Source organism: Vombatus ursinus, unplaced genomic scaffold (assembly GCF_900497805.2).
Source record: "Vombatus ursinus unplaced genomic scaffold, bare-nosed wombat genome assembly UNPS02009835.1, whole genome shotgun sequence".
NCBI lineage: Eukaryota > Metazoa > Chordata > Mammalia > Diprotodontia > Vombatidae > Vombatus > Vombatus ursinus.
The window spans coordinates 6,279,345-6,303,591 of NW_020949613.1; the positions used below are offsets into that span (position 1 = coordinate 6,279,345).

The 24,247-nt window shown below is 38.5% G+C and overlaps 1 protein-coding gene across 1 annotated transcript in view; it reads left to right on the top strand.

Annotated features, from left to right (window-relative positions):
- Positions 1-554: 554 nt before the first annotated feature.
- BAG2 (BCL2 associated athanogene 2) overlaps positions 555-24,247 on the top strand; it is a 37,029-nt gene continuing 13,336 nt past the window's right edge. Inside the window, exons 1-2 of the mRNA XM_027852941.1 lie at positions 555-602; positions 920-1,053. Coding sequence (XP_027708742.1) covers positions 597-602; positions 920-1,053 — 140 coding nt within the window. The 5' untranslated portion in view covers positions 555-596. The remainder of the gene's footprint in view (positions 603-919; positions 1,054-24,247) is intronic.

Consider the following 24,247-nt stretch of genomic DNA (forward strand, 5'->3'; position numbering starts at 1 on the left):
CGTCGTCTCACCTCTTTCCCTCACCCCTAAACCTAATAATCTAAGATGAAAAGATCTTTTCCTTATTATTGATTTAGGATCATTTAAGGATCCTAAACAATTATTTAACTCTTTAAACTTTCGATCGGGCTTAGATAGCCTTTAGGGAGTCAGTTTCACGAAGACTCATGAAGCATGGGGAACTCTACGAGATGCTTAAATTCATGACATAGCTTTGAGTGGCTTATTTAAATCCTTGGTCTTTCAAACAACCCTATTAATTTTCCCCTTTAACCCCAGACAACACTGAAGGTGATTTCCATGGACTTTTCTTTACTTCTACGGGTGGCTCCAAGGAGAACAAGGCAGCTGCCCCCCCAACCCCCCGCCCCTGAATTCACCCAACTGCCATCCCCACTGGAATGAGACAATCCCAGTTTGACAGCTGTCACGTCCCCCCCCTCCCACTTCCTTGGCGGGCTGGCCGGCCCCTGGGCCTCCCACCCGTGCCCTTCCCAGGGACAAGGCATGCTCCCTCCTCCCCCGCTCAGAACCCCGCCGGGCCGGCTGGGAAGGAAGCGCAGCAGTCAGTCACCTCTGCTGCCGGGGCTGGGGATATGGAGGTGAATGCTGGTGGGCGTGGGGGGGCTACCCTCTCTGGGAGGAGGAGGGAGTGGGGGGCGGCGGGTCAGGCAGGTGGGCGGGCGCCCGTGTCCTTCTTTGGCCATGTTGTCAGCGGGTCCTGCCCGCCCGCCCGCGGCCTCTCATTGTAGGTAGGCGTCAGAGGGAGGAGGTGTCCGGAGCTGCCACTGGCGCGCGGCTGCCCGGGGGGGAGAAGGGGAGGAGGGAAAGGAGGGAGTGAGGAAAAGAGGGAGGTGGCACCGCCGCAGCCGGCCGCGTAATCCCTTCCTCCTCCTTCCTCCCGCCGCTGTCCCTGCAGCCACCGCTGCCGAGTTGCCCCATGGCCCAGGCGAAGATCAACGCTAAAACCCACGAGGGACGCTTCTGCCGCTCCTCCTCCATGGCCGACCGCTCTAGCCGCCTGCTCGAGAGCCTGGACCAGCTGGAGCTCAGGTAAGCCGGACTGGGGGGCGGGGTGGGGGGGAGGCGAAGCCGGCCCCGCGTACAGACAGGTCCTGTCCCATGCACGCGCTCCCCGCTGGCCGCCCCCGAAGCCGGGAGCCCTCCCAGGGCCGCAGCTGGGAGCCAGGTCGCCCTCGTGGCCCGTTTCAGGGACTGCGACCTAGGGCAGGAGCCGTGGGCGGGGGCGGCTGGGGAGCCGGGGGCTGGGGGCGAGGAGCGAGGCAGGCGCTCCTAGGACACTTGCACATTTAGAAGAGGGAGAGGCAGACTTTTGGGAAAAGAGAAAGAAATAGGGGGTGGGCGTGGGAAGAGAACGGAGAAGTGGTGCATCTCTGACACTTTCTTGCCCTTTGGTTGGGTGGTGCATCCCCTTTGGAGGTCCATATCTATAATGAGTGTGGCGTAATGAATAGAGAACCGACTTTGAAGGCAGGAAGACTTGGGTTCAAGTCCTGTCTCTTATACGTATTCGACCAGGGGCGTATTTTTTAAGTACAATCTTTGTGCACGTTGCCTTCTCCATTAGAATGTGTGTTCCTTGGAACCATATGTGTGGGGTTTTTTTTTTTTGTTTTTTTGTTTTTATCTTTTTGCCATTCTGTGTATCCTCAGTGCTTAGCACAGTGCCTGGTACATAGTAAGTGTTTAATAAGTAAATGCTTGCTGACTGACTGCCAAAAATCCCCAACCTCAGTGCCTTAGGCAACTCACTAAGACTATTTCGCCACATTCATGAAATCAGAGATTAGTTAGGAACAGAAACCTATGTTTTCACCAGTAGGAGCTCTTGGTGTGGAAATACCTTCCCCATGCAGATATACAATTCATCCATCAAAAGTTAGAGGAGGGGGACACTGAGAAGTTAAATGACTTTTGTCTATGGACTTAAACCCAGACTTTCTGGACTCCAAGGCCAACCCTGTATCCTGCATGCCACTGCTATCCTTCTTGGTCAATGTTTATGCCAGATAAAATCTGAGTAACTTCATTGTCTTAGCATTCTTTTCGGTGGTTTGGCCACTTTCACAGTCCCATTCCCATGATCCTTTTGGACATCTGAATGTACCATTTAGAAAAAAACAGATGGCAAAATCTACCATGACATCATCTGACTGATTATAGGCTTCAGTATCTGATTCTGAAGTGCTCTTTTAATGTATTTTATATTAACTTCTCTTCTACTGTTTCTTCTTTAGTGGAATTTACTTAGTCACTGATACAGGGTGTCCCAAAAGTTTTAGTGTGGTTTTCATCTTTTAATCTGCACTAAAACTTTTGTAACACCCTATAGATTGGTTATCTTCTTAACCGCCAAAGGTTTATTCACTCAAAATAGAAGGTTATACCCCCCTCCAAAAAAAAAACAAACAAACCATGGAGTAGCTTCAGCTAGGCCTAGTAACAATGGATGGAGAGAAGAATGACAGCTGGAAGGCTTTGTAGAATAACAGATTAATGCTACTTTTCTCATACTAATGTAGCACCACATTGTACTATTTGGGCCTTTTATTCATAATCTGCCATTCTGGCTTGATATTGTAGAAAGTTTATTCACAGGGGTTTGGTGTTTGTATGTATGTCTGTGCATGTGTGTGTGTGTTTACTTTTCTAATGACTGTAGTCTTAAATCCTTAGGAATAGATTTGTATAAAAAATTTAAACTTTTAGTTAATAACAAAAATGTTTTCTATAAGAGGAACAATGTATACTTATAATGTCCTTTGTGATTTTTAAAGCTTTTGTGGCATAAACTTTAATCATGAGCAGTTATAGTTAAACTAAAATTCCTTTAATATGTTTACTTTGTTATTGATTAAACAAGATAAGATCTCAAAGTACTAAATAGGTAAGCTATTTTCAAAGCAACAATAACTAACATTTGCATAGCAGTTTTCAAGGTTTGCAAAGCACTTTGCATAGGTTATTTCATTTTATTCTCACAATTATCTTATCCTATAATTATCCCTTTTACAAATGAGGAAACTGAGGCTGAGTGAGGCTGACTTGCTCAGAGTCACGTAACTAGTATTTGAGGCAGGATTTGAAAGCAGGTGTTCCTTCTTGCAGCTAAGTTGCACCCTGGATAGAAATGCTGGGCCTGGAGTCAGAAAGACCTGAATTAAAATCTGTCCTGACACTACTCACTTTTGTGAGCCTGGACAAATCACTTCAGATGCTTTAACTGTCAAACAGTGATAATAACAGCACCTACCTTGCTGAGGTGCCGTAGCACAGTGCCTGGCATACCATAGGGGCTATATAAATGCTTATTCTCTTCCTGACTCCAAGGTCCATTACTATCCATTGTGCCATCTAGCTGCCTAGGATGTAGCAAGGGCTACATCTTTCATTTATAAAAAAAGATGTATAGGATTAATGAATGTATTCTCCTAACCTAAGCGGCAATGAGCAGAAAGGGAGAAGAACCAATTTTCTGTTCACAATTTTAATGGCAATAGCAAAAAATGAGAATAGCAGAAACTGCTATTTTTAGGTGTTTACTTTTCTTCCATCTTTGCTCAGTATAAAACACATGAGGAATTGAAAATGAAAAGATTAGAGAATTGGCAAAATAAATACAGGATTAGTTAACAGCTTTCTACTGGAGGTTCTACAAAGCAGGTAAAGATGATTCTGATAATTGACTAAAGATTAAAAAACCAGAGTTCCTCCAACTTAGTCTCCTTATTTGTACCAACAGAATTATATGCAGAGCTGTAACTAGACTGAGACCACCAACTTCCTGGTATTAAAATTTACAGGGTGCCCAATGCTTGCATAGACTTTAGCTGCTAATTAACAAGAATAATTAATTAGTTCAAGTAGGAAGTTACCAGATGGCTGTGCTTCCCAGTGGACATTCCAGGTGTGCTGCTTCCAGTCCTGGCCTCACCATGCTCCCATAACCTTCAGACAGCCTTCTCTATCAGTGACCTTGCAGTGTCCCTAGGGTCTCTAAACACCCTGCCCCCTGCCCACCTACACACAACCAAGTTCAGTTTGCCTCAGTACCAAAACTGATACTTATTGCTCTGATTATATGTATCTTTATGTATCAAATAACTCTGACATCTCCCCTGTTTGGCAAAAAGTTGGAGATGGCCTTTCAACAGTTTTAAGAGCCCATTATGCTAGATTGAGAAACAAAAGATGTTTAAAAAAAAGTTGGTAAGAGCATTTTTAATAGCATTACTGAAAACCCATCCTTTCTATGTCCCTGTTTCTATATGCTGAGTCATTCTCTCCAAACTTAGACTTTTAAAAATAAATAGTATTGTTTTAATTAACTCTTAAAACGGGGTGGATGCTCCCTACATAATGAAGACCTACTTAAAGTATCTGTTCATGAGGTCTTATATGTAATCCTATCCTGTACAAACCTGTATATGCTGTTGCAGCCTTTGGAAGTTTCATAGACTAGATTAAAGGGTTTGCTCTTTATTATAAGGTACAAGCCCTAATTAAATATTCACAACCTCATATTTGAACTGTTTTTGTAAGAATTATCTTACTCAGCGACTGGTTTCATCACTAATAAAAACCTTATCCAGCTATTCAAAATACTAATAGTTAAGACTGGACGACAGAATTTCAAAAATTGATACTTGCATGGATTGGATGATTTCAGAAGTCTCTTCCAATGTGTTATGTACATTGTGGTTAAGGAATTTTTAGGAGACATATTTCATGCCTAATAATAATGGTATGGGTATAATCAGAATATCACCACCACATGCATTACAATAATAACTCATTGTGCTTTAAAGTTTAAAGAACTTCCCTCCCAACAACTCTGTGAACTAGATAGTACAAGTGTTATTACCTCCATTTCACAAAAGACAGAACTAAGGCCCATAGAAATAAAGTGACTTACTCATGGTTATTTAGGCAACAGAGAAGGCAGTATGCCTCAGTCAACTTGCCTCTGGAGTCTAGACCACGTTCTCCTCTCTCTATTCCTGTAGATACCATCCTAGTTCAGGCCCTCATCATTTGCCTCCCAGACTATTGCAATAGCCTCCTCATTGGTCCCCTACTGCAAGTGTCTCCCACTCTAACCATTCTCCACTCAGGTGGCAAAGTGATTTAATGCAGCTAAAGCTTTAGTAGTTTAAAATTGCACTAAGTATAAATTCATCTGTTTGGCATGTAAAGCCCTTCACAATCTGGTCCCACCTTACCTCTCCAATCATCTTATACGTGTATTACCCTTCTTTATGAACACTGCAGTCTAGTCAAACTGACCTTCATATACAGCACTCCATCTCACATCACTATGGCTTTGTACAGACTGTCCTCTATATACCTATATACAAAATAGAGAACTGATCATTTTGTTTTTGTTTTTTAATTAATTTATTTTTAGTTTTGAACATTCACTTTTATAAGATTTTGAGTTCTAAGTTTTTCCCCTCCCCCCTCCCCAAGACTGTATGCAATCTGATACAGGCTATACATGTTCAGTCATATTAAACATATTTTCACATTAGTCATGTTGTGAAAGAAGAATCAGAACAAAAGGGAAAAACCACAAAAAAAAAAACCAAGAACAAAAAAGAGAAAATAGTATGCTTCAATCTGCATTCAGACTCCATAGCTCTTTCTCTGGATGTGGATCGCATTCTTTATCATGAGTCTTTTGGAATTGTCTTAGATCATTGTGTTGCTGAGAAGAGCTAAGTCTATCAAAGTTGGCCATCATACAGTGTTGCTGTTACTGTGTACAATGTTCTCCTGGTTCTGCTTACTCCACTCAGCATCAGTTCATGTAAGTCTTTACAGGTTTTTCTGTAATTCTCTTGCTCATCATTTCTTATGGAATAATAGTATTCCATTACATTCATATACCACAACTTGTTCAACCATTCTCCAATTGATGAGCAACCCCTCAATTTCCAGTTCTTGGCCACCATAAAAAGAGCTGCTATAAATATTTTTGTAAATGTACATTCGTTTCCCTTTTTTAATGATCTTTTTGGGATACAGACCTAATAGTGGTATTGCTGGCTCAAAGGGTATGTACAGTTATATAGCCCTTTGGGCATAGTTCCAAATTGCTCTCCCTAGTGGTTAGATCAGTTCACAACTCCACCAACAATGCATTAGTGTTCCAGTTTTCCCACATCTTCTCCAACATTTATCATTTTCCTGTTTTGTTATGCTAGCCAATCTGATAAGTATGAGGTGGTACCTCAGGTTTGTTTTAATTTGCATTTTTCTAATCAATAGTGAATTGAGAGCATTTTTTCATGTGACTACAGATAGCTTTAATTTATTCCTCTGAAAACTGCCTGTTCATATCCTTTGACCATTTATTAATTGGAGAATGACTTGTATTCTTATAAATTTGACTCAGTTCTCTCTATATTTTAGAAATGAAGCCTTTATCAGAATTTAAAAATTGTAACCCAGCTTTCTGCTTCCCTTCTAATCTTGGTTGCAATGGCTTTGTTTGTGCAAAACCTTTTTAATTTAATGTAATCAAAATTATCCATTTTGCATTTCATAATGTTCTCTATCACTTATTTGGTCATAAATTCTTCTGTTCTCCATAAATCTGACAGGTGAAGTATTCCTTGCTTTCCTAGTTTATAGTATCACCCTTTATGTCTAAATTGTGTATGATGTTGGTCTGTGCCTAGTTTCTGCCATACTATTTTCCAGTTTTCCCAGCAGTTTTTGTCAAACAGTGAGTTCTTATCCCAGAAGCTGGAGTCTTTGGGTTTATCAATCAGTAGATTACTATAGTCATTGATTACTGTGTCCGGTATACCTAACCTATTCCACTGATCCACCATTATATTTCTTAGGTAATACCAAGTAGTTTTGGTGATTGCTGCTTTATAATACAGTTTCAGATCTAGTATGGTTAGGCCACCTTCCCTTACATTTCTTTCCATTAATTCCCTTGATATTCTGAACCATGTGCTCTTCCAGATGAATTTTGCTATTATTTTTTCTAGCTCTATAAAATATTTTTTTTTGGTAGAGATCTGACATTTTGGAGGGAAGGCATGAGCAGTGGAGAAGGGGAGGACAATCCAGGAATGACTTCATGTAGAAGGTGGTGCTTGAACCGAGCCTTGAAGTAAGTTAGGAATTCTAAGAAGTGGAAGCAAAGGTGGAATGCATGGTGGGTTTGGAGGACCACAGTGTTCATGAAAGGGGTTAATGTATACGGAGAATGGAAAGGTGGAGTGGGGTCAGGTTGAGAAAGGCTTTAAATGCCAAACAGGAGTTTATATTTGATCCTAGAGGTACTAGGCAGCCACTGGAGTTTACTGAGTAGGGGAAAACTTGATCAGATCTGCAGTTTAGGAAAATTGCTTTGCCATCTGTGTGGAGGATGGTTTGAGTAGGGAGAGACTCAAGTCAGGAAGACCAGTATATACATATATGTATGTGCCTCTATGACTATGTATATATGTATACATTTTGTACACAGATACACACATATACATATATAGACATTACTACATAAACATATATGACTTATGGACATATTTGTCTATGTATATGTCTCAGGTCAGGGATTGTTTTACTTCTGTCTTTGTATCCCCAGCATTTATTACCTGATGGATGATTGATAAATCCTTGTTGATTGATTAATATTGACTGTGACCCTGGGCATGTCACAGTCTCTCAACAGAAGACTGTTATTTGCAGAGCAGGTGCTCATCTGCATTGGTAAAGGGACTTCCTTTCACCAATAAAGTCACAGGTCCTATCCCAAAAAAGAGTATCAGAGTTAAGTTCTAACCCAGGTATAGAACTCTTTCTAATACGCTAAAAGTATCTAATACACTAAAAGTACTTTCTCTTGAACTTGCCAATAAAAGAATTTACTTATTTTAAAATGTCTATTAATTCTTCTAGAACATGCTATATTACATATATGTACATAAATACATAAATTCTCATCTACAGCCTGAGAATTTATATATCTTCTAAAAGTAAGCCATTTTAATTCTTTCCAGAGGGATAAAGCCTACTCAATATGGAGTTAGCTGTGTGCTATTTGATTACATTATTTTCTAGTTAGGAGAATAAGAGCCAACATTTTTTGCAATTCTAAAAGTCTTATTCTTTTTTAAGAAGAGAGTCATTAGTACTGATCATTCATTGTACTCAAATGTTTGATGAATGTAAGCCATGGTATGATTATTAAAACATAAAAGATTAGCTTACAAATCATGCTTGATTTAGTCCTTGAGTTGAGAAAGACTGCTGGTTATCACTATGCCTAATCAGTTATTTCAAGGAATTTTCCATTAATTCAGGAATATTGCAAATTTTAGTTTTCTTTCTGTAAACTCACTGGAGAATGAAGTCAGAAGGGCTTCAGATCTATGGAATAAGTAAGATATAAAAGCAATTTGATGTTTTGACCCTATAAACACTAAACTGAAGTGACTTTAAAAAGTAAATTTCATATAATTTGTAATAAATAACCAAGCTAGATTGAACTAGAAACAGAGTAGTATAAAAGAGCACTTGCTCTACAATCAGGAAATCGGGGCCCAACCCTAGCTCAGATCATAAGCAATTCATTTCATCTCTCTGAGTGTTGCTCATCTGTAAAATGGGAATAGTAATACTTATACTCCTTGCTTCATAACTTCATTGTGATGAAAGTACATGGTAAACTTTGAAGCACCATAAAAATGTGAATGAGTGAATTTGAAAGTATATGATTCCATAAAAAAAAAAAAAAGAACTGTGAACAAGATTAGCTCTGGCAAAGCCAAGGGAGTGGTGTTTTTTTACCGTCTCTGTCTTATCTATCTGTCTACACACACCTCTACCAAAGTAGTGTTTTAAATTATACATTTTATATGTACATATACATCTATGTATATATTCTATCCCTCAGTAGAATATAAGCTCCTTTGCCCCATTGTCTAGCGAAGTGCTTGGCATATATGGTAGTAGCCCTGGTGGGCTGTGGATCATTTCAGGGGATTCATGGGAAAAATGGGGAAAATTATATGCTTATTCTAATATAATTGGCTTCCTTTGTAATACTCCATATTTTATTTTGTAACACTCTGAATGTAAAAACACTATTCTGAGAACAGGACCATAGGCTTTTACCAGACTGCCAAAGGGGTCCATGACAGATATTAGGTGGATTCCCTCCATTGGTACAGATGGCAACCCATTTATGCCATCTTATCCTGTGATTCTTGCCCATGTAGAATCCAGCCAATATGCAGGACACGTTCCTTTAGCTCAGGGATTCTTAACCTTTTCTGTGTCATGCACTCCTTTGTGCTAAGTGCTGGGTATGCACAGAAAGACAAAATACAGTCTCATTTTTCAATGAGGTCGTAGTCTAATAGGGGAGACAACATGTAAACAACTACATACAAATTAGATATATGCAGAACAATTTAGAGATAAGTTCAAAGGGAAGGCGCTAAGGTTAGGGAAAGGCTTCTTGCAAAAAGGTGAGACCTGAAGGAAGTCAGGAAGAGGGAGATAAGGAAGCAGAATATTCCAGGCATGTTGTGACAATCAGTGAAAGAGCCCAGAGTTGAGAGATAAAATGGGATAAAGGAGGAACAACAAGGAGACCAACCAGTGTCACTCATGGGATATGTGAAGGACAGTAAGGTGTAAGAAGACTGGAAAGGGAAGAAGGATCTAGGTTATGAAGGGCTTTAAAAACCAAACAGAGTATTTTACATTTGATTCTGGAGTTAAGAGGGAGCCACTGGAGTTGACTAAATAGGGGAGTGACGTGATCAGACCTGTGCTTTAGGAAGATTAATCTGACAGTGGGGGGAGGATGGACTGGAGTAAGGAGAGACTTGGGGCAGGGAGACCAACCAGCAGCCTATTGCAATAATGCAGACATGAGGTTTTGAAAGCCTAGAGCAGGTTGGTGGCAGCATCAGTGAAGAGTAGAGGGCATATTTGAGATAGAAACCAGAAGCCAATTGTCAAATTCTCAGTGTGACCAATTACATATCAGCAATTGGAGAACTACAAATTAGGGCTTGATTTATCATTTTGTTGATTGTTTAGACTTAAGAAAGCATTGAAGAAAATGTTAATATTCCAGATTGAACTTCGAACTATGTCGTGTACTTTAGTTGTTAAAACAACAGGACTTGGCAAATGTTAGATATGAGAAGGTCAGTGAAATCACAGACTCATTGAATAAAGTGTTGAAGAGGGAGGCAATATAGGTGTAGTGGCATGGGTCTGTGTTAGATTTGGAATCAGAGGATCTTAGTTTGAATTCTGATTCAGTCACTTATTACCAGTGTAACCCTGTACAAGCCACTTAACCTCTTTGGGATTCATCCATAAAATGAGGGATTTGGACTTCATAGCCTCCAAGGCCTTTTCCAGCTCTATATCTATGGTATTAGGTCTTATATAGACTCTGCAGTAAATTTAGGAATACTATAGTATTACAGTTTATACTCATAAGTGTAAAATAGTCTCAAGTGTTCTACAATCAATCTGTTCTACCATCTGTTTTTTATATTCTTTAATATAAAAATTCTTCCTTATGAAAACAATATTATGTCAAGTATTTTATTAACTGTAGTTTATATTGTCATAAGCACTGCTTTAAAGTTTATAATGTTCTAAATTGTGATTGTGGCATGATGAAAAGTTATGTGATAAATATTTTGGTTTGTTTTTTATTAATAGGCTTTCATTGTGATGACAACCTTTCTCTTTAGACTGACTCTAAATGTTTTCTTCAGTAAAGTTTGTTCTTTTCTGTTCCAATTTTCAAGAATAGCATCTTCTAGCTATGAATTTCTACTTTAACTCTAATCAGGCTCCATGTTTTTATTTGAGCAGAAACTTTTCTTAAAGTTAAACATAAGATGCATTATAATTTTATAACTCATGGTCAGGAATTTTGCAGAAATTTCGTACTAATGGAATTCCAGGAATGGCCATGGAAAATCTAAAAATGGGAGTAATGGGGATCAGAGAGGATTTCTAGTAAGGCCTGAGCATTCCCAAATAGGACAGTGCATTCAAATCCCCACTGTTATTATGGCCCAGTTCACACTCCTCATATTTCCTTCAATTCAACAAGCATTTATTAAACACTTGCAGCAGTGTTCCAGATCCTGTGTTAACATCTTCACTGAGATAGTAATGCATTTTAAATTAGCTTTTGAACAATTGTCCATTGCTGTTGAATCATTTCATTTGACATAATAATAATAATAGCCACCATATATATGGGAATATAATAGCTAACCATTATATAGCACTTATGTGCCAGGAACTGTGCTAAGGGCTTTACAATTATTATCTTGTTTGAACATTACAATGACCCTGGAAGATAGCTGCTATTATTATCCCTATTTTACAGACATGGAAACTGAAGCAAACAGAAGTTAAGTGACTTGCCTAGGGTCACACAAGTTGGTAAGTGTCTGACTCCAGGTTTGAGCTCAGGTCTTCCCCACCCCACAGCTGATGCCCTATCCACTGTACCACTTAGCTAGGCATAAATATAAAAAATGTATGTGTGTGTATATACATATAATACATATGAATATGTATTATATATGTACATATACACAGTTTTAAAGTTTGCAGATCACTCTACATATATTATACATTTTGATTTTCACAATAACCTTGTGAGGTAGGTGGTATCTCCATTTTACAGATGATAAAACTGAGGCCAAGAGGATGTTATTTACCTTAGAGAAACAAAGCTAGTAGTTATACTAACATATTTAGTATGTTAACATGGCTAGTAGCTAGTAACAGTAGTAGCTAAGGCAGTATTTAAACTTAGGTCTTCCTGCCTAAGTGAGTCACTTGGATTACTAGGTCAGTGGTTGTTTACTGTATTGTTTTTTTCCTAGCATAACATATTCTTTTTTTTTCTTTGCTTTTTGGTGAGGTGATTGGGGTTAAGTGACTTGCCCAGGGTCACACAACTATTATATGTTAAGTGTCTGAGGCTGGATTTGAACTCAGGTCCTCCTGACTCCAAGGTCAGAGCTCTATTCACTGTGCCACTTAGCTGCCCCCATAATATATTCTTTCACAGCAGATTCTTGAGTTGTTTATAAAGTTTGAGCTCCATAGAACATAGTAAGAAAGAGTGATGGAAAGGTTTGATCTGAAACACTTTGGATAAAATGGCTGTGTCTGGAGCAGTGTTTCTCAAATGCATTCCATATGTCCCTGTGGTTTTGCTTTGAAGAAGAAACTTTTTTTTCTTTTTTTTAATTTTATTTTCTTTTATTAATTTTTTTTGATTTATCAATAATCACTTCCCTATGCTTTTGAGTTTAAAACTTTTCTCCCCCTTCTTCCCCACCACCCTCTCCAAGACAGCACACAATCTGATATAGGCTATACATTTACATTCATATTAAACATATTTTCATATTAGTGATGTTGTAAGTAGAAATTAAAATCAATAGGAGGAACCATCAGAAAGAGGAAACAAAACTCAACAGAAGAGAAAAAAAATAACAATTCGGCTTCCATAGTTCTTTCTTTGGGTATGGATAGCATTTTCCATCACAAGATCTCTGGAAATGTCTAAGATCCTTGTATTGCCAGGAAGGGTTAAGTTTATCAATATTAGTCATCACACAACATGGCTGTTATCGTGTACAACGTTCTCTTGGTTCTGCTCACTTCACTCAGCATCAGACCATACAAGTCTTTCCAGGTTTTTCTGAAGTCAGCCTGTTCATCATTTCTTATAGCACAATAGTATTCTGTCACATTCATATACCACATCTTGTTCAGCCATTCCCCAATTGATGGGCATCCTCTCAATTTCCAATTCTTTGCCACCACAAAAAGAGCTGCTATGAATATTTTTGTACATGTAGGTCCTTTTCCCATTTGTGTGATCTCTTTGGGATAAAGCCCTAGAAGTGCTATTGCTGGGTCAAAGGTTATGCACATTTTTATAGCCCTTTGGGCATAGTTCCAAATTGCTCTCCAAAATGGTTGGATCATTTCACAACTCCACCAACAATGCATTAGTGTTCCAATTTTCCCACATCTTCTCCAACATTTATCATTTTCCTGTTTTGTCATGTTGGCCATTCTGATAGGTGTGATGTGGTACCTCAGAGTTGTTTTGATTTGCATTTCTCTAATCAATAGTGATTTAGAGCATTTTTTCATATGACTATAAATGGCTTTAATTTCTTCATCTGAGAACTGTCTGTTCATATCCTTTGACCACATATCAATTGGGGAATGGCTTGTATTCTTATAAGTTTGACTTAATTCTCTATATATTTTTCAAATGAGGCCCTTATCAGAGAGACTGGTGGTAAAAATTCTTTCCCAATTTTCTACCTTCCTTCTAATTTTAGTTACATTGGCTTTGTTTGTGCAAAAACTTTTCAATTTAATGTAATCAAAATTATCTATTTTGCTTTTTGTAATGTTCTCTATCTCCTGTTTGGTCATGAATTCTTCTGTTCTCCATAGATCTGACAGGTAAACTATTCCTTGCTCTCTCAGTTTGCTTATAGTATCGGCCTTTATATCTAAATCATGTACCCATTTTGACTTTATTCTGGTATATGGTGTGAGATTTTGGTCTATGCCTAGTTTCTGCCATACCCTTTTCCAGTTTTCCCAGCAGTTTTTTTCAAAGAGGGTTCTTATCCCAGAAGCTGGGGTCTTTGGGTTTATCAAATAATATATTACTATAGTCATTGACTACTGTGTCTTGCATACTTAACCTATTCCACTGATCCACCACTCTATTTCTTAGCCAGTACCAAGCAGTTTTGATGATTGCTGTTTTATAATACAATTTAAGATCTGGAATGGCTAGGCCACCTTCCCCTGAATTTCTTTTCATTAGTTCTCTTGATATTCTGGACCTTTTGTTTGAAGAGGAAACTTTTAAATGGTAAGAAAGCACTTTTCTTTCTTCACTAGGCTCCACCTGCCAAGTTCCACTGTTTGCAGCCTTTGGGGGGAGGGAAGGACGAGGCATATGTCATGACAGGTGGTGCCTGGAACTGGCCACTCTCCTGGCTCCAATTCCTATTTTAGTCAAAGCTGCTGCTGTAGAACACATAGTCTGGGCTGGAGGCAAGGAAGGAGCTGCCTGGGACTGACTGTAAGTGCCCAGAACTGTGGCAGGAGTTTCATCAGCACTAGTAGCAAGGCCACTGCCAATACCCTGCACCCCAGGCGTTGTGCTTCTAGAAGAAACTTTGGCCAGTGAACCCCTGGAGTTTTTTTTATTGTTTTTGTTTGTTTTTTAATGTTCTCATATTTTTTGTTTTTGTATCACCATGATTTTTGGATGTGCTTTCCACCTACCCCCACCCTTGAACTCTCTTCTGTAAGAAAGCAAAAAACCTAAAACAAACCCCAAAATCAATGGTTAAGCAAAAACAACACATAACGTGATCTTGTCTGACAATTTATGCAATATGTCACCCACCTCATTGCTAAGAGGAGGGAAGTAAGTTTGACTGTCTGTTCCTGAGACCGTGTTTGACAATCTTGGATCTTCAGGTCAAAAACAGAAGTTTGAGAAATCACAGTAGCGTCTTCCCTCTAGGGTTACATGTAGCAGCTCTGACACTGAAATGGAAAGTAATAACTTTTTGGGTAATTCCTCTTTCTTTGTTGCTCCAACTGGTGGCCTGCTATTATTCTGCCTCCCAAGTTCCCCTTTCTACTGAAGTATGTGTCCCCTTTCTCTCTCTGACTTTCACTTACCTTTATCACTTTCTCTGCCTTCCATACCCTATCTACTCTCCTGCATTAGGTAAGAGTAAATACTTGAAGAATGGGGGTTTAAGAGTTGTCTAGAAGATACTTTTAGTGAGCCTACAGAAATTAATTTTACATCTTAATACTTTTAATTAACCAAAATAAAACTTCACTCATTTTAGTGAGCTGTTCAGAAGTCCGCAGAATATTAAAAATAATGAAGGGAAGACATTAGTAGCAGAATTAATGCACATAAGGTCAACAAAAAGCATAAACCAATGACAGGATTTGGTCTCTGTCCTTTCCCTCTTCGTAGCTACTTTAAGTTCCTTGGTGTAATGAAGGTGCATGCTACCTAGAGTCTTTAAGCCCGTTTGTTGGTCCCAGCTCTGCCAAGGTCACCTTGAACAACTCACTTGTCTTGGCTTCAGTTTCTCCTCTCTGAGACTCAGTTTCTTCATCTAAAAATTGAAGGAGTTGAATTAGGAGATATGTAAGGGTCATTCCATTTCCTCTGACCCCTATCCCTTTGCATCTATTTAGTTAACTTTTTCCATTAAGCAGGATTCTAAGAGAAATAGGTTATATTTTATAAATATCGGGGGACATTGGTGTAGTGGAAAAATCACTGAATTTGGAATCAAAGGAGCTGCCAATTATCATCTTTGTGATTTGGGGCAAATCACCTAACTTCTCAGAGACTCAGTTTTCTCATCTGTAAAATGAAGAGACTGGGCTAGATGGCCTCCAAGACCCCTTCTAACTCTAAATCTACAAGCCATTGTTGTAGTTGAACTACACACACACACACACACACACACACACACACACGTATGCATAGATGTATATATGAACACATGTGTGTATATGCATATGTATGTATATATGCAAATACACTGAACTTTGAAGAAAAACACCCCTTAGTTTTTTTCTTTTAACATGTTTTGTTTAGATATATTTATACTATAATACTCTAGGTATTATATGTTTGTTGGCATAGACCATAAAGCTGTATAACTTTTTTGTTTCATTTTGTTTTTAAATTAGTATTTTAATTTTACATCACATTCATTTCCCAGTATATTCCTCTCCCTTCCCTCAATCAGACATTCATCCCTCATAACAAGTTACTGTATTAAAGGGGAAAAAAAGCTTGGAAAAGCTAACACATCTACCAAGTATATCAGTATGTGTTGCTAGAACTTTTTAAAAAATAAGTACACATATACATCTGAACATAAACATCTGAGTGTTGCAACTTTAAAGGAGTTCACTTAGAAACACACACACACACGTTCCAGTAGTGCTGCCATCGCTGCAAACAAGTTTGGAGTTCCTCTTTTGGAATTGCCTTCAGAGTCAGTGCTACTTTGTTTTGGACAGGCTTCATCCTTTGAGGCTGGATTTGAGTTTTGGAAAGAAACAAAAGTCATCCAGCCAAGTCTGGTGAATAAAGTGGATGATCAAGCCTGTCTAATGCCATTTTTGGTTTGGAGAAGTTGGAAATGGAAAATGATATGTGACCCTGAAGTATTGAAACTGATTGTCGTCAGAGACTCATAAACTGTACTGTATAAAAAGGACATACCTGTGTATCTCAGTAATCTCACATTATTTAGTTAATGGGAGGCTTATTGTTGGCCTATGTGACTTCACAATACCTGTTTTCTCCTTTGTGTCCACTTACCTTTTCAGCATTAAGAGCTAATGCAAGATTGCTTAGAGAATTAAAGGAGTTCTTGCATGTGCTCCAGAACTCCAGCTTGTTTCCCTTTGTTAAAATTGAACATGTTTTGGGGGCAGCTAGGTGGCACAGTGGAGAGAGCACTGGCTCTGAAGTCAGGAGCGCCTGAGTTCAAATCCAGCCTCAGACAGAACACTTGACACTTACTAGCTGTGTGACCCTGGGCAAGTCGCTTAACCCCAATTGCCTAAAAAGGAAAAAGAAAAAAAAAACTGAACATGTTTCATCCTTCTTTTCAGTACTATGATTAAAACTTAAAACATATGTCCACGACTTTATAAAATCAGGTTACAGACTGGGTATGTTCAGTATTTATCTTCCTTGAAATTGTCAGACACTATAACAATTCACTTTTTTTTTTCATTCAGACCTCTAATTTCATCCATGTAGGGAGCTGCTGGTGAAGAAATGCCCTCTGTGGATACAAATCAACAACTGTTCTTAAACATGTAATTTTATAGAGTGTTATGTGGGGGTACAAAGAGCTTAAGTGACTTGTTCAGGGGTTACATGGCCAGTATACTTCAGAGGCAAGACTTGAACTTAGGTTTTTCTGATGTTGAGGCCTGGTCTGTATCCACTATGTTGGGCTGCCACACTTAACATCCAATTTTAGTGCATGCTGTATTATTACTTGTCTATAAATTAAAATCCTCACATGTAACATTAACCAGACTTCCATCTGTCCAGAATTCCTTGGGGGAGATGAGGATTCAAATGAACTAGTAAAAATTCAGAGTGTTAAGTGGGAGACACAATATCTAGTTGTCTGTACAATCTTGGGTTTTTCTATGTGGATAATGCTATAAGTTATATGTGCTTTTCTTAAACTGTTTTTGTTTCTACTTGAACGGCATATTATGAACATCATTTACTGTCTCCTATGTGCAAGGCACTAGGCTAGGGGCTGAGCACACATAGCTTATATTGTTTAGTGGCCAGTGACCCTCATTATACACTCTCTTGTCTTCCCATTCCTGTTCGCCCTTTTTCTCATCACAGAAGAGCACTAGCTTTGACTCAAAGGTGATCTTCTGGATCACCAGGTATTTGGGACTACAGGTTTGAGGGTCAATATACAAATAATATGTACATGAACAGTGAAGGATTATAGAAAACCAGTGCTAAGTTATAAGCAGTGTTGTAAATAAGAGGTAAACATTTGATTTTTTGATACATATAGATGGAAAGGAAGAAAGAAAAAAAATGGAAGGAAAGAAGGGAAAGAGAAAGGAAGAAAGAAAAGCAGAGTGGTAGATAGGTAGATAGATATGTAGGTAGTAAGTAGGTTCTGGGACTCTGATTTCATTAGTGCATTTGGGCAGAGAAGAGGTAAGGGAATAAGCATTTATTATATGCCTACTATTTGCCAGGCACTTTACAAATATCTCATTAGAGTAATTGCACATTGTTTAGTTGAATGTGGGTTTATTTGGAACTCCTAGTGTGGAAACTCTATCCACTGATGCAGATTGGCAATACATCTATCTGTAGCTTCTAGACTTAGTTGCATGAGACTAAGAAGTTAAATGACTTCTACAAGAACATCCAACTAGTATGTCAGAAACAGGACTAGAACTCAAGTCTTAACTTCAAGGCCAGCTTTCTATCCATTATACCATACTTACTTTCATATTTACCGTATATATATGTTAATTTGCACACACATAATTGGATGTTTTAAGGATAAAATATATCAAATTCACAAACATGAACACATAAAAGTAATTACTTTTAATTATTATTGAGATTATATGAGTTATTGTTAAGTCATGTGCCATATCCATGAATTCTCCCTTGTTCCCCACTGTCAGTAACAGCTTTCCTCCATGAATGTCATTTGGCACTTTGTTTGGCACACCTAATACACTTATGATGTATTATTATCCATAATGATTGTCTATATGTATATGTCTTATCCCCTTACTAGACTCTGTGTTCCACGAGGTCAGGAATAATATAGTTTCTAAAATTTATGTCTCCCCTAGTGCCTAGAATAGTGCTCTGTACACAATAGGCATTGTCTTACGTGAAGAGGTGGCCCTTCTCCTTACCAAGGCAGACTTCTGCGTTGCAGAGTGATCCCATTCCATCACATCTCCAACAGATTGCCCCTTTCATCATCCCCAGCCTCTTACTTATTTTCTTTTTATTTTCTTTTTCTTTTTTTAATTTTTTTTATTTTTAGTTTTCAACATTTACTTCCACAAGATTTTGAGTTCCAAATTTTCACCTCATCTCGCCGCTCCCCCCCTCCCAAGATGGCATGCATTCTGAATACCCCTTCCCCTAGTCTGCTTTCTCCGCTATCTCTCCCTCCTTCCCCTTCTATTTTACTGTAGGGCAGGATAGATTTCTGTACCCCATTTCCTGTATTTCTTATTTCCCAGTTGCATGTGAAAACATTTTTTTTAAAACATGTGTTTTTTAAACTTTGGGTTCCAAATTTTCTCCCTTCCTCCCTCCCCACCCACCCTCATTGAAAAGGCAAGCAACTCAATATAGGCTATACATGTGCAGTTATGCAAAACACTTCCATAGTAGACATGCTATGAAAAACTAACTCTATTTCCCTTAATCCTATCCTGCCCCCCCATTTATTCTATTTGCTTCTGATTACCCCCTTTCCCAATCTGCCCTCCTCTCTATCATCCCCCTACTTTCTTGTTCCCTTTCCCTCCTATTTTCCTGTAGGGTAAGACAGATTGCCATACCCAATTGAGTGTGTATGTTATTCCCTCCTTAAGTCAAATCCTATGAGAATAAGATTCACTCATTTCCTCTTACCTTCCCCCAGTTCCCCTACACTGTAAGATCCTGTTCTTTTCTGTTTTTTTGTGAGATAATTTACCCTGTTCTACCTTCCCCTTACTCCTTCTCCTAGTATAATCCTCTCTCACCCCTTAATTTTATTCTCCAGATATGACTCCTTCATCTTCAACCACCCTGTGCCCTCCATCTATCTATCAATCTATCTATCTATCTATCTATCTATCTATCTATCTATCTATCTATCTATCTATATATATACACATAATTTTTTCCCTCCAACTACCCTAATACTGACAAAGGTCTCATGAGTTACAAATACCATCTTTCCATGCAGGAATGTAAACAGGTCAACCTTAATAAGTCTCTTATGATTTCTTTTTCCTGTTTACCTCTTCATGTTCCACTTGAGTCTTGTATTGGAAAGTCAAATTTTCTATTCAGCTCTGGTCTTTTCATCAAGAATGCTTGAAACTCCTCTATTTCACTGAATGATCATTTTTTTCCCCTGAAGAATTATACTCAAGTTTTGCTGGGTAGGTGATTCTTGGTTGTAATCCTATCTCCTTTGCCCTCCGGAATATTATAGTCCATGCCCTCCAGTCCCTTAATGTAGAAGCTGCTAAATCTTGTGTTATCCTGATTGTGTTTCCACAATACTTGAATTGTTTCTTTCTGGCTGCTTGCAATATTTTCTCCTTGACCTGGGAACTCTGGAATTTGGCTACAATATTCCTAGGAGTTTTCCTTTGGGGATCTCTTTCAGGAGGAGATCGGTGGATTCTTTCAATTTCTGTTTTGCCCTCTGGTTCTAAAATATCAGAGCAGTTTTCCTTGATCATTTCTTGAAAGATGATGTCTAGGCTCTTTTTTTGATCATGGCTTTCAGATAGTCCAATAATTTTTAAATTCTCTCTCCTGGATCTATTTTCCAGGTCAGTTGTTTTTACAATGAGATATTTCACATTGTTTTCTAATTTTTCATTCTTTTGGATTTGTTTTACAGTGTCTTGATTTCTCATAAAGTCACTAGCTTCCAATTGCTCTATTCTAATTTTTAAGAAAGTATTTTCTTCAGTAATCTTTTGGACTTCCTTTTCCATTTGGCCAATTTTGCTTTTTAGGGCATTCTTCTCCTCATTGGCTTTTTGAATCTTTTGCCATTTGGGTTACGCTATTTTTTAAGGTGTTATTTTCTTCAGTATTTTTTTGGGTCTCCTTTAGCAAGCTGTTAACTTGCTTTTCATGATTTTCTTGCATCACTCTCATTTCTCTTCCCAGTTTTTCCTCTACTTCTCTTACTTTCTTCTCAAAATCCCTTTTGAGCTCTTCCAAGGCCTGGGACTGATTCATATTTTTCTTGAAGTTTTGGATGTAGGAGCTTTGACTTTGTTTTCTTCTTCTGGTTGTATGTTTTGATCTTCTTTGTCACCAAAGTAAGATAATATATACCACAGCTGCCTGCGATTCAGTCCTCTGAGGCCTGCTCTAGGGTCGTTGCGATCTGCACACCCACACCGAACTGCGCTCTTCTCCCAACCTGGCGCGATATACCTTTCCGATCAGCCATCCAGGTTGTCTTGGGCTGGAAATTTGTTTTACTGTTTTTTTTGTGGGTTCTGCTGCTTGAGAATTTGTTTAGAGCCATTTTTTGTAGGTATTTGGAGGGATTTGGGGGAGAGCTCTAGCAAGTCACTGCTTTCCTTCTGCCATCTTGGCTCCACCCCCCCCTTACTTATTTTCAATCTCTCCTTGTCTATTGGCTGCTTCCCTATTGTCTGCAAACATGCTCATTTCACCTCCATCCATAAAAAGACAAAACCCCCACAACAGTTGCTGTGCCACAACGATCTGCTCTGTGATTGGCAATCCAGGGGTCCAGAGTGATTACAGTAGAAGTACACTTGTTCCTCTTGAACATTGTCAATTAACAGCCTGAATTAGGCAAGTGGAGAGTGACAAAACTGAACATTAAATAATAGTCCTATTGGAGTAGCTGGACATAGCTAACACAGCTAATACTTTGCTGGCTCAGTCAGACCAGAAAACTATAAAAGCAAAATTAGAGGATATCCTTCTGTTGGTATAGGGAACTTTATAGTAGGGTCCTACAGATAAAGAAATTCAACATACTTATTTATCCTATTTGACACAATATAAATGCTATAGGGATAGCTCGATGGCTCAGTGGATAGAGAGCTGGGTCTGGAGTCAGAAAGACCTGAGTTTAAATCCAGCTTCAGACGCTTACTAGCTATGGGGCCCTGTGCAAGTCACTTAACCTCTGTTTGACTTAATCCATTAGAGGAGGAAATGGCAAACCATTCCAGTATTTTTGCCAAGAAGTATGGTTCACTGGGTCACAAAGAGTTGGACACAACTGAACAACAGTAAATATATACACAGGTATGTTTCATATGCACAGGATTAAAGTGGGAATTTTAAGAAAAAACTTTAAAGGCAAACCTATCTCTTCTGTCCTCTAATAATACCTTGTGTGCATATATCATTTATGTTTTTCAAAGCACTTTCATATACATTATCTCACTTGATCCTCAGAGAAATGCTTTGAGATAGGTTGAATAGGTTTCATTATCTGGATATGGATACTGAGACACAATGCAGCAAAGTGACTTTGCCCATAGTTACATTCCTTATTAGTAGCAGAACTGATTCTAGAACCATGACTCCTAGATTCAGTAAACAGAGAAGTTAATGTTGTTGAGATCAAACATGTAAATCAACAAAAGCATTTTGAATCTTTAGGCTTTTTCAGAAGATGAGAGATGAAATATACCAGTAAGAAAGTGAGGATACCAGAAGTCAACTAGTCATTTTGTGACCTTATTCTTGCCACTTGTTTCCTCATATAAGACATGTATATATTTATGATTTACTTCATGAGTATACCAATATGAGTTTTAACCAATAAAAATAGAGAACATTCAAAAAATGTTGAGCATATTATAATTCTTTAGTTATAAAGAATCATTTAATTATAAAATATTATAAATTATAAATATATTATATATGATATTAATAATACATAATTATAAATTATAAAAAATTCTTTAATTATAAAAGAAATAAAGAGGAATATGATGTGGGGAAAAGGACATTGAAGTCACAAGACCTGACTTTGAATCCTTGCTCTGCCACTTACTAGCTGTGTGACCTTGGGGGCAAGTCTTTTAACCTTTTTATGCCTCAATTTTTTCATCTGCAAAATAAGGGGGTTACTAGATTAGATGATCTCTAAGGTTCTTTTCAGTTTTAATTAATGAACTATTACAATTTAGTAGATAGATAGAGATATAGGTAGATAGACAGACAGATAGATATTTGTACCTTGGCACAGTGGAAAAGAAGACATTGTCTCTGAAGTCAAGGAGGTTGGGCTGAATTCTACGGCTGACACTTATTACCTGTGATCTTTGGTAAATCTGATCTCTCTGGGCCTTAGTTTCACCATCTGCAAAATGAGATGGTTGGACCAGATGACCTCTGATCATATATATTAAAATGTGATATTTGTCCCTTTTTTTTTTATTTCATCTTTAATTCTTTAAAAAAGCTCAAAGTTAACATTTGACATTGGTGGCACAGTAGATAGAGCACTGGGCCAGGAGTCAGGAAGATTTAAGTTCAAATCCAACCTCAGACACTTACTGGCTGTGTGACCCTGAACACTGCCTCTGCCTCAATTTTTTCATGTGTAAAATGGGGATAAAAAATAGCACCTACCTCCCATGGCAGTTGTGGTAAGCAAAGAGATAATACTTGTAAAGCATTTAGCACAGTGTCTAGCACATGAAAAGTGCTATATAAATGTTAGTTACTATTGTTGTCATTGTTATTATTTACCTGTTGATTAAGGCCATTCTGTTTCTGTCCCTATTTTGCATGGGACTGTAATCTGCTGCACGGGACCAAGAGCCCCATGAGTAGCATTGTCTTCCAGACAACCGGCCCTGCCTCCGCCACCATTGTCCAGAGGAGGAGCAGCCCCAATGGAGATGTGACTGGGTAACTGAATCTGCAAGTGATTCAGCCTCTACCTCCTCTGTAGTCACCTTTTCTGAAGTCCCAGAAAACAAAGATTCCCATCACTAAAATCCGTGGTATTATCAAATGGTTCATTGGCAAAAATGGGCATAGTTTTATTAATTAAAAGCATGCTAAAGATGTGTTTGTATACCTTATCTTCCTTGTATGCCTTATCTTCCAGCCAAACTGGATTACTTGCCATCTAGAAAAATACATCTTCCCATCTTCAGTAAGGAACACTGAGCCTTTCTATCCACCCTGCTGAAAAATTTTGCTACATGCGCTATCTCCCTTTATTTGAATGTGAACTTTTGAGAGCAGGGATTGTCTCAATGTTCTATTTTTATCCCCAGCACTTAGCACAGTGCATTTGCATACAGTATTTCATAAATGCTTTTTCACTCATTCATTCAGTTGCTCACAACTATTCAGGCTAGAGCATACCAGTTAGTAAGTGTAGGAAAAACTCTTCATCAAAGACGTCAATTGTACATAGCAACATGACTCTAAATGACACCTGCATGAGAAGAGTGGCTGCCAAAGGGATGACTCTTAGGAATTTTGGATGTGTCTCTGACACAGATGACACTAGATGGCCCACGAGATCAGAATCCAACAACTTCTTACTAAGGCTACATGACTTTATGCAGTCCTGGGAAGTTCCATCACTGAAACCTTTGGCAACTTGGGTATGGAAATTAAAATGAGAATGGGAGGGGTAGAAGAAAATGAAATTTTACCATCATTAAGTCAGTTAAATGGGGCAAAGCAGGAGGAAAAGAGCACCTGTTAAAGACCAGACTGCAGCCATGTCAATCTGTAGTACTACTGAACTAGTAAGCATGTGTTCCTTGGAATGCTTAATTTCTGTCACTTTTGCATGTGTCTTTATGGTGATTGGAAGAGAGTGACAGCACTGAG